The sequence below is a fragment of the Gorilla gorilla genome, chromosome 20, assembly GCF_029281585.2.
Source record: "Gorilla gorilla gorilla isolate KB3781 chromosome 20, NHGRI_mGorGor1-v2.1_pri, whole genome shotgun sequence".
Classification (NCBI taxonomy): domain Eukaryota; kingdom Metazoa; phylum Chordata; class Mammalia; order Primates; family Hominidae; genus Gorilla; species Gorilla gorilla.
The window spans coordinates 18789420-18800208 of NC_073244.2; the positions used below are offsets into that span (position 1 = coordinate 18789420).

The 10789-nt window shown below is 56.1% G+C and overlaps 1 protein-coding gene across 2 annotated transcripts; it reads left to right on the top strand.

Moving 5' to 3' along the window:
* Positions 1 to 2630: 2630 nt before the first annotated feature.
* On the top strand, positions 2631 to 9415 carry BEST2 (bestrophin 2). 2 transcript variants are annotated; one of them, XM_055371783.1, is made up of 10 exons: positions 2631 to 2793; positions 3539 to 3698; positions 4215 to 4309; positions 5502 to 5735; positions 5827 to 5981; positions 6329 to 6406; positions 6565 to 6717; positions 6805 to 6885; positions 7091 to 7245; positions 8608 to 9415. In XM_055371783.1, exons 2-10 carry the CDS (start codon positions 3547 to 3549, stop codon positions 9032 to 9034), a joined length of 1530 nt encoding a protein of 509 aa, XP_055227758.1. In that variant the 5' UTR covers positions 2631 to 2793; positions 3539 to 3546; the 3' UTR covers positions 9035 to 9415. The 2 variants fall into 2 exon arrangements, with proteins under 2 accessions (XP_055227758.1, XP_018870530.1); XM_019014985.4 differs by having other exon boundaries at positions 2732 to 2793; positions 3496 to 3698.
* The last annotated feature ends 1374 nt before the right edge of the window (positions 9416 to 10789 follow it).

A 10789-nucleotide genomic window follows, 5' to 3' on the forward strand; every position in this document is an offset into this window, starting at 1 on the left:
TAGGGGGGACAGAAAGGGGGTTCCTGAGGACACGCATGAGTCAGTGGTGTTCAGGCCGGGCGCGGTGGCTCACACCTGTAATCCCAGCACTTTGGGAGGCCGAGGTGGGTGGATCACTTGAGGCCAGGAGTTCAAGACCAGCCTGGCCAACATGGCGAAACCTCGTCTCTACTTAAAATACAAAAATTAGTCGGGCATGGTGTTGGGGTGCTTTGTAGTCCCAGCTGCTCTAGAGGCTTAGGTGGGAGAATCGCTTGAACCCTGGAGGCAGAGGTTGCAGTGAGCCGAGACAGGGTAAGACCCTGTCTCAAAAAACAAAAGTGGTGTTCAGGTCCGGTCATGGTGGCTCACGCGTGTAATCCCAGCACTTTGGGAGGCCGAGGCAGGTGGATCACGAGGTTAGGAGTTGGAGGCCAGCCTCCAACTACTCTCTACTAAAAATACAAAAATTAGCCAGGCGTGGTGGTGCCCACCTATAATCCCAGCTACTTGGGAGGCTGAGGCAGGAGAATCACTTGAACCTGGGAGGCGGAGGTCGCACTGAGCCGAGATTGCGCCATTGCACTCCAGCCTGGGCAATAGAGTGAGACTCCGTCTCAAAAAAAAAAGTGTTCAGACCCAGAGTCTGGGTGTGCCAGGGTGTGTGTGTAAGGGGAACCCCACCAGGAGCCTAGACTTGTCACTCCAACTCCCTGGGGTGTGCACAAGCAGGTGTGGGCCTGTTGGGGTGGCATGTGTAAACAAACACGATGGTACAGCCGGCTCCGCGCCAAACTGCCAGGATCCAAATCCCAGCTGTGCTACGAACAAGATGAGATGTGACTTCGGAGCCTCAGTTTCCCTACTTAGATAGTAAGATGACCAACTTAGCATGCCTGTAAGGATTCCATGAGATGAAACACGCAAGGCGTTTATACCAGCACCAGACAGGAAACCGCAAGAAACGTTTGTTATTTTTTGTTGTCACAATTAGTAAGCATATCAAATAGCCCAGGAAGCCTGCCCCCAGCCCCTGCGGGAATTCAGCAGTCGGAAGTGTGTGGGGATGCGGGTGAGCTGGGGTAGGGAGGATGAAAAGGAGGAGCCGGCTTCAGTGAATGCAAGGACACTTCCTAGGGAGTGGGGGCTGCTGATCGAGAACTGAGCTCATCAGCACCGAGCCTGCCACCGCCTTGCCAGGTTCCGCAGCTGACGGCACCGCCCCAGCTGCCCCCTCGCCCCCATTTATGGGCTGTCCGGCAGCTGGACAGCGAAGGCATGGGTCACAGGGTGACCAGCCCAGGCGGGTTCCTAATTACTCCAGGCAGGGTGAACATCTGCCAGTCTGGGAACACGGCGTCCCAGCCTGCTGGGCTTGGAACCTCGGGCGGGGCTATGTAGAATGCACGAGGGGCTCCTGAGCACTCTAGGATGCCCATCCCAGGGTTTGACCCCTGAACCTCTGCCCCTCCCACACCAATCTGTGTGTTAATGTTCTTCAGGCTGGGCAATGGAGGGGGAGTGGGTACTGTTTGTACCAGGCTGGGAGTGTCCCCTTTAGAGGTGTGTCTGTGAAGAATGAACATCTGCCCAGAATCCATGCCAAATGCAGGACAAGGTTTTGTGTCCCCAAGCTTGTGTGTTCATGGCAATGCTGAGAGTATCTGAGACCTGTGGGTGTGGGTGTGGGCCTGCCGCCGGGAGGGAGCGTTGGAAAGGGGGTTGCCTTCACATATTGGTGTACAAATGCTGGTGAGTTTCACCAGCGGTGATAGCTAGGGGACCCTTGAGGGAGGGGTGGCTATTGTGTGTGTCTTTGCAAGACTGGTGAACCTCAGGCCCCGCTCTGAGCCTGGGATTGTGTGCCACCGCACTGAGGAAAGGGTTTTTGCATTTGGTGTGTGATCATGGCTGCATCTTTGCGCAGGGGAGATCAGGAGTAAAACCTCCTTGCAGTGGAGTATGACTGTGTGTGTGAAGGCATTCTGAGGTCTGGGTGGGGTCTGGCACTTGGTTGGTTGTGTGGGTGTCTTTGTTACATGGCGTGATCATGAGGGAATTCAGACCGTTGGGAGAACCGTGTGTATGAAAGAGGAGAGCCTAGTATGTCAGGGTCCACCTGCCTTATATATGCGTGATGGGGGCAGGAGGGGTCGAGGTAGGTGTGTCTTGTGTGACCCTGGAAGGTTCTGTGACAGTGTGTACTGCTGCTCCTCTGGGTCACCATAGTTATGTGAGGCTGTCTTTTTGTTTTTTCAATAGAGATGGGGATCTCACTATGTTGCCCAGGCTGGTCTCGAACTCCTGGCTCAAGTGATCCTCCCACCTAAGCCTCCCAAAGTGCTAAAATTACAAGTGTGAGCCATCGTGCCTGGCTGAGGCTGTCTTAAGAGCAGCTAGATTTGCTTCTGGGACTATGATGTGTGTTTCTGCGTGCATCTCTGTGACACTGTGTGATTACAGGTGACTGTGAAGTGACCCAGCCTCACTGAGCAGTGTGTGTGTTTCTGGGACTGGGAAAAAGACCGTCCCTGCCTCCTCCCCCAACCTCTGGGTTCCAGATCCCTAGGACCTGCCAGTGAGCGACTGGGAGGGGAACAGGGAGGGGCGAGGGAGGACAAGGCGGATTTCTCCCCCCGTGCCAGGTAACAAACTTGTGGGACTCCAAACAAAGTTCTGAAGCTACAGCCCAGCCGAGGGAGGAGGACCAGGAAAGGGAGGCACGCCCACTCCCCAGCCCCACCCAACGCCAAAGCCACCCGCCCATTCCATCCCTGTCCCTGTGGGTCCCCGCACCGGCCACCTTCAACACAGGTGAGATGAGCCCAGGCTTGGGGAAATAGGGGGCCCTGAGGGAAGAGGGAACCTGCGGGCAGGAATGCATCCGGAGTCCTCCCGGGGCGGGGAGTGGAGGGCTTGGAAGGCTGGAGGGGAACGGAGAGAGGAAAGGTCAAGGCGGATCCGGGAGGAAAAGGGAGTGGGGGGAGCCAGGGCAATTAAGCAGAAGGTGCACAGGCTGGGGCAGGGGGGCTAGGGGACCTGGAGGCTTAGGGACAGGGCTTCAGAGGGAGTGCAGGGAGCGGAATGGGTCAAGACTGGGAGCTGGGGAAGTGGAGAAGGGGGAGCCAGAAATAGGGGCTGAGGGAGAGAATTTGGGAGAGGTGGAGCCTTGAGAACCTAGAAACTCAGGTGCTGGGGACTTGCGGAATGGGGCATGCTACAGGTGGCCTCTAGGTGAAGGGGATCAGGCAGAGGGTGACTCGGGAGCTGACTGCAGGGACTCAAGGGTCTTGGTGGTGGGAGACGGCAGTTACCAGAGCCCACGGCCAGGAGTCCAGGGAAGGGGACAGCCTGAGATGAAGGTCAGGGAGGGCCACCGGGGGCTGGACTAGACTGAGTAAAACTGGGAGGAGAAGGCAACTCAGGCAAGGGTCAGGACTGAAGGGGTGGCCGGCTGGAACATGGGTGGAATCCCTGTGCTCAGTTATCCCCGCTCCTCTCCACCCCCACCCGCAGCCCCCACCCGGGCCACCCACTCTCTCTTGGCCACACCTGCCAGGTGCCACGATGACCGTCACCTACACAGCCCGAGTGGCGAACGCCCGCTTCGGTGGCTTCTCCCAGCTGCTGCTGCTGTGGCGTGGGAGCATCTACAAACTCCTGTGGCGAGAGCTGCTCTGCTTCCTCGGGTTCTACATGGCGCTGAGTGCTGCCTACCGGTGAGGCTGCCCCGAGGTGCTCATGTTCTAGCGGAGGGGGGGCAGCTATTATATATATATAATATATAAAAATTATAAAAATATAGATATATATAAGTATATATATCTATGTTTTTTAAATTGAGATGGAGTCTCACTCTGTCACCCAGGCTGGAGTGCAGTGGCATAATCTCCTCTTACTGCAACCTCTGCCTCCCGGGTTCAAGCGATTCTCCTGCCTCAGCCTCCCGAGTAGCTGGGATTATGGGTGCCAGCCACCATGCCTGGCTAATTTTTTTTGTATTTTTAGTAGAGATGGGGTTTCACCGTGTTGACCAGGCTGGTCTCAAACTTCTGACCTCAAGTGATCCTCCTGCCTCGGCCTCCCAAAGTGCTGGGATTACAGGCGTGACCCATAGCGCCCGGCTGGCGGCAGCTATTATAAAAGAAGTCAGGGTGAGGGGCACAGGAAGACAGATCTGAAGCTGGGGATGGAGTCACCCTTGTGACCTGTGACCCCTCATCTCTATCCCGCAGCTTTGTGCTGACCGAAGGGCAGAAGCGCTACTTCGAGAAGCTTGTGATTTACTGTGACCAGTATGCCAGCCTCATCCCTGTCTCCTTCGTGCTTGGTGCGGTCCAACCCCAAGTCCCCCATTCCCATGTCCCTGAGAAACCCATATCCATTCATGCCTTTTGAGGAGCCCCCATTCCTGCCCCTCTGAGACCCCCCTCTCAAATCCAACCCCGACAGCACTGCCCACCCATTTTTGGATCCATATCATGAAGACGCCAGATGTGGCTCTACACTCTGAGACCTGGGGTGTCACCTGGGGTCACAGTGCCCCCTGAGGTGCCCCCAGGAGAGCTCCATCTCACACATAGGACTTATTCCTGGTCACCCTGGGGATTCTCACCAGTGTCTGTTGTGTTATTAGGGGGGACAAACCCCTAACCCTCCAGGGACCCCATAGGACTCCATCCTCTCAATTCCAGCCTGGGGGCATTTCTCTGACAAGTCTTGGACCCCTAGTGACCACAAGTGACCCCAGCCTGCCCAAGGCTCCCTGATGTAGACCCTGTCCCCAACCCCTTCAGAAGTTCCTGGCTCAGGGGCCGGGTGTGGCTACTGTGACAAGCCTGACCAGGTGTCCCTGATGTACACCCCCACAAACCAGGCCCCTCTCCCCCTGTTTTAGGTCCCTATGTCTTCAAAGCAAGCAACAGTCTGCCCACGTGCCCCTAACATGGGCTCTGTGCCTCTATCCCCATACTGGGATCCCAATGTCACATCTGAGGTGACTCCCAAGTAGCCAGTGACCCAAAGGGCTGCTCTGCCTTTCTTTTTTTTTTTTTTTTTTTTTTTGAGATGGAGTCTCGCTCTGTTGCCCAAGCTGGAGTGCAATGGTGCGATCTCAGCTCACTGCAACCTCCATCTCCCGGGTTCAATTGATTCTTCTGCCTCAGCCTCCCGAATAGCTGAGACTACAGGTGCGCCACCATGCCCGGCTAATTTTTGTATTTTTAGTAGAGATGGAGTTTCACCATGCTGGTCAGGCTGGTCTCAAACTCCTGACCTCATGATCCACCCTCCTCGGCCTCCCAAGGAGCTGGGATTACAGGCGTGAGCCACCGCGCCCGGCAACTGTCCTTTCTGACCTCAGGGCTGGACCCCCAAGTTCCCAGCCCAAACGTGGTCAGGTTGGCCAGCACGCTCGGGTTTCCCTGATGCAGACCTTACGTTGCCCCCTCTCCCACAACCTGGGCCCCCAAACCCCTGGCCCTGGTGTCCCCACTGAGCCCCCATTCCCCGCTCCCCTGCAGGCTTTTATGTGACGCTGGTGGTGAACCGCTGGTGGAGCCAGTACCTATGCATGCCGCTGCCCGACGCGCTCATGTGCGTGGTGGCGGGCACCGTGCACGGACGCGACGACCGCGGCCGCCTCTACCGGCGCACACTCATGCGCTACGCAGGGCTCTCGGCCGTGCTCATCCTGCGCTCCGTCAGCACCGCGGTGTTCAAGCGCTTCCCCACCATAGACCACGTGATGGAGGCTGGTGAGTACTCGGCCAGAGGCAGGGCAGAGACCGGGCAAGGACCGGGTGGAGGGGGGCAAGGGGCGAGCTATCCCTGACCCCTTTCCTCCAGGGTTTATGACCCGCGAGGAGCGCAAGAAGTTTGAAAACCTGAACTCGTCCTACAACAAGTACTGGGTGCCCTGCGTCTGGTTCTCCAACCTGGCGGCGCAGGCCCGACGCGAGGGCCGCATCCGCGACAACAGCGCCCTTAAGCTGCTGCTCGAGGTGGGCCCAACCAGGAGGTCATTCATATAGAATACCAGGGAAACTGTACCCCTGGAGCTGTGTCAACGGCGGCCCTCCAAGCACCCCCACGAGGCCGATTTCAAACACCCTCACCAGGTGCACTCTTACCTCCATGGGGCTGATTCCAATGCCCTTGAGGGGCAGCCCCTGGGTGCATGGTCCCTCATCCAGGTGCACACTCACCACCAAATACCCTCCCTAGAACCCCCAAAGCACACTCCCAATTCCCACCAGGTGACCACCCACCTCCATCCCACGTACCTACACTTAATATCCCTGTGTGAGCTCACCATTCAGGCCTCCTCATGACCTGTATCCACCCCCAGGAGCTGAATGTTTTTCGGGGCAAATGTGGAATGCTCTTTCACTATGACTGGATTAGCGTACCCCTCGTTTACACCCAGGTAACCCCATCATGCCTCTTTTTATATTCAGTGTCAGTGGCCCTGATGCCTGGTTTCCAAGGGGAAACCAAGAACTAGCTAAGACCCCCATCATAATGATGCCCAATCCTAGCCTTGGCCCCCAATGACCCCCCTGAGCCCTGCCCCGCCCTGCCCAGGTGGTGACCATCGCACTGTACAGCTACTTCCTGGCTTGCCTCATTGGTCGCCAGTTCCTGGACCCGGCTCAGGGTTACAAAGACCATGACCTAGACCTGTGTGTGCCCATCTTCACCCTCTTGCAGTTCTTCTTCTACGCCGGCTGGCTCAAGGTAGGTGGGTGATCCAGGCTGGAATTTCGTGGGTGGGGCGGGTATGGGGTTCCCAAGTTTCCACCTAACTGCTCCCTCTCTTCTCAGGTAGCTGAGCAGCTCATCAACCCCTTCGGAGAGGACGATGATGACTTTGAGACCAACTTTCTGATCGATAGAAACTTCCAGGTGAGACTTAGTTTCCAGGTGAGACTTCCAGGTGGCGACCATCCCGGAGTGCCCAACAGGGTTCTGGTCCGACCCCTGCCAAGTCTTGCCAGGTCTCGCCCCAACCATCCTTCCCTCTGTGGTCCCCACCCACCCGAAGGGGTCCACCCTGTGGTCCCGGCGGGTTGCCCTGCCCCCACTTTACCCTGTGTGTTTGCACCCGTAGGTGTCCATGCTGGCAGTGGACGAGATGTATGATGACCTGGCTGTGCTGGAGAAGGACTTGTACTGGGATGCAGCCGAGGCTCGCGCCCCATACACAGCGGCTACTGTCTTCCAGCTGCGGCAGCCTTCCTTCCAGGGCTCCACCTTTGACATCACGTGAGCCAATTGGGTGGGCAGGGCCGCCTGGGGCAGGGCTTATGGCTCTGCGGGGCAAATCTGATTGAAAAGGTTAAGGGGAATCAATTCTGGAGATGGGGATAAGAGCTAAAGTCTCAGGACTGTGATAACGCCAGAAGCTAAGATAGGAGTCAGGGGACAAGGTCAAGGTCTGAGACTGGGCCACTGACTGGGGACAGAGCTAAGGGCTGATGTCAGCAAGGATCAGACCGGTCAGTGGTGATTCCAAAGGAGATGAGGGCTGAGGCCAGGAGCAGTGGCTCACGCCTGTAATCCCAGTACTTTGGGAGGCTGAGGCAGGAGGATCCTTTGAGCAAGCCCAGGAGTTCAGACCAGCCTGGGCAACATAGTGAGACCCCCGTCTCTACTAAAAATAAAAAATTAGCCAAGCGTGGTGGTGCACGCCTGTAGTCCCAGCTATTCAGGAGGCTGAGGTGGGAGGATTGCTTGAGCCAAGGAGTTCGAGGCTGCAGTGAGCCATAATGACACCACTGCACTCCAGCCTGGGCAACAGAGCAAGAGCCTGTCTCAAAAAATGAAAATAAAGGCCAGGTGCAGTGGCTTATGCCTGTAATCCCAGCACTTTGGGAGGCCAAGGCAGGTGGATCACTTGAGGTCAGGAGTTCGAGACCAGCCTGGCCAACATAGTGAAACCCTGTCTCTACTAAAAATACAAAATTAGCCGGGCTTGGTGGCTCACGCCTGTAATCCCAGCTTATCGGGAGGCTGAGGCAGGAGAATCACTTGAACCTGGGAGGCAGATGTTGCAGTGAGCCGAGATTGCGCCATTGCACTCCAGCCTGGGCCACAAGAGTAAAACTGCATTTCAAAACATAAAAATAGGCCGGGTGCGGTGGCTCACGCCAAGGTGGGCGGATCACGAGGTCAGGGGTTACAGACTAGCCTGGCCAACATGGTGAAACCCCATCTCTACTAAAAATACAAAAATTAGCCGGTGTGGTGGCACGCACCTGTAGTCGCAGGTACTCAGGAGGCTGAGACAGGAGAATCGCTTGAACCCGGGAGGCAAAGGTTGTGGTGAGCCGAGATTGCGCCACTGCACTCCAGCCTGGGCAACAGAGCGAGACTCCGTCTCAAAAAATAATAATAATAAAATAAAATAAAAATAAAAAAGGAAATGGGGCTGAGCCACGACTGAGGTTGAAGATCCAAGTTGAAGTGCAAACACAGGGTGAGGCCAGGCTCTGGGTTTAGGAGCTAAGATCTTTGGGGATAAGTGGGACAAAGCGGTGGGTGGAGTCAGGGAAATCAGCGCGCCTGGGATCCTGCTCTGTCAACAAGAGGCGAGGCCGCAGCGCTGGCCCACTGTCGGTCCCGCAGGCTGGCCAAAGAAGACATGCAGTTCCAGCGGCTGGACGGCTTGGATGGACCGATGGGAGAGGCGCCCGGCGACTTCCTGCAGCGCCTCCTGCCGGCGGGCGCGGGCATGGCCGCGGGAGGCCCGCTGGGCCGGCGCCTGTCCTTTCTACTCCGCAAGAACAGCTGCGTGTCGGAGGCGTCTACTGGGGCCAGCTGCTCATGCGCGGTTGTCCCCGAAGGCGCGGCCCCGGAGTGCAGCTGCGGGGACCCGCTGCTCGACCCCGGCCTGCCGGAGCCCGAGGCCCCGCCCCCTGCGGGTCCCGAACCGCTTACCCTCATCCCTGGGCCTGTCGAGCCCTTCAGCATCGTGACCATGCCCGGGCCCCGGGGTCCGGCGCCACCCTGGCTGCCCAGCCCTATTGGCGAGGAGGAGGAGAATCTGGCCTGAGATCTTAGAGCCCAGCCCCCTAAGGACAGGGAACCAGGTCCCTGCACGGCACCCAGGCAGGTGTCCCGGTCTGCATAAGCCTCGTGTGCCTTTGTAAAGTCCACCTACACTTTTGACCAGCTCTCGCTGCCCGCCTGTGTTTGGCGCTGTGCTAGGGGCGGGAGTTCTTCCAGACTCTTGGACCAGCCCGCCCTGACCACCAGCTCTACTTCCCAACCCCCACTGCCTGAGAGGTCTCTATCAGTGTCCTGCCTGAATTCTTTCCTTCAGGTGAAGATGTGACTGACTACCTCCTCGAGTTGTCATGAGGATGAAAGAATGGCATTAAAGCATTTGGTATACAGTAGGTGCTCAATAAATTGCTAGTGATTTTTACTCAAACGTTGTTAGTCTGATTTCTCCTGCCAGACATTATCCATTGTCCTAAGTAAAATTTGGGAGTTCTTGCAGGTTCTTTTTTTTTTTTTTTTTTTTTTGAGATGGAGTCTCTCTCTGTTGCCCAGCCTGGAGTGCAATGGTGTGATTTCTGCTCACTGCAACCTCTGCCTCCCAGGCCCAAGCAATTCTCCTGCCTCAGCCTCCCAAGTATCTGGGATTACAGGCACGCACCACCACACCCAGCTAACTTTTTTTTATTTTTAGTAGAGAGGGGGTTTCACCATGTTGGCCAGGCTGGTTTCGAACTCTTGACTTCAGGTGATCCACCCGCCTCTGCCTCCCAAAGTGCTGGGATTACAGGCGTGAGCCACCAAGCCCTGCTGCAGGTTTCTTCTTCTTTCTTCTTCTTCCTTCTCCTCCTTCTCCTCTTCCTCCTCCTCCACCACAACCACCATGCCCAGCTTATTCTAGGTTTTTTTTTTTCCTTTGAGACAGAGTCTCACTTCATCACCCAGGCTGGAGTGCAGTGCCACGACCTTGGGTCACTGCAACCTCCACCTCCCTGGTTCAAGGGATTCTTGTGCCTCAGCCCCCCAAGTAACTGGAATTACAGGTGGCACCACCACACCTGGCTAATTTTTTGTATTTTTAGTAGAGACGGGGTTTCACCTCTTCCAGGTTTTATGATGGTGCCCTGCTTAATTCTTCCCAAACTCTGCTGTCTGAAACACCCACATCAGTGCCCTGGCATTACTCATTAATGAGCCAGCCACTGTCCCAGGATCATGGGTTCTTCTTGCCTCAAGCCTCTGCATTCTCAGACCCTCAGGGCTTCAGGTTTTACTAATTTAATATCACACGGACTCCTGATGACTCCTGAATATAAAAGTCCAGCCAAGGCAGTGAGCTATGGTCATGCCACTGCACTCCAGCCTGGGCAACACAGTGAGACCCTGTCTCAAAAAAAAAAAAAAAAAAAAGAGGCCTGGTGCTGCGGTGGGGCTCACACCTGTAATCCCAGCTGGGAGGTGGAGATAGGTGGATCATTTGAGGTCAGGAGCTGGAGACAGGCCTGGCCAACATGGTGAAAGCCCGTCTCTACTAAAAATACAAAAATTAGCCAGGCGAGGTGGTGGGCACCTATAATCTCAGCTACTCAGAGGTTGAAGCAGGAGAATCGCTTGAACCTGAGAGATGGAGGTTGCAGTGAGATTGTGCCACTGCACTCAAGCCTGGGTGGCAACAGAGTGAGACCCCATCTAAAAAAGCAAAAGAAGGAAAAAAAAGAAATCCAGCCAGGATCCCTTCTCTAACTGTAGACCCAGAAAGCCAACTGCCTCTTGGATGCCTCCTTGCAGAGATGTCACAGACACTTCA

Excerpts from the sequence above, each read along its gene's own strand:
- BEST2 (XM_055371783.1), top strand. The coding sequence starts at position 3,547 with ATGACCGTCACCTACACAGCCCGAGTGGCGAACGCCCGCTTCGGTGGC. Across the intron at positions 6,886-7,090 it reads TGATCGATAGAAACTTCCAG|GTGTCCATGCTGGCAGTGGA; the intron begins GTGAGACTTAGT and ends TTGCACCCGTAG. Across the intron at positions 7,246-8,607 it reads GGCTCCACCTTTGACATCAC|GCTGGCCAAAGAAGACATGC; the intron begins GTGAGCCAATTG and ends TCGGTCCCGCAG.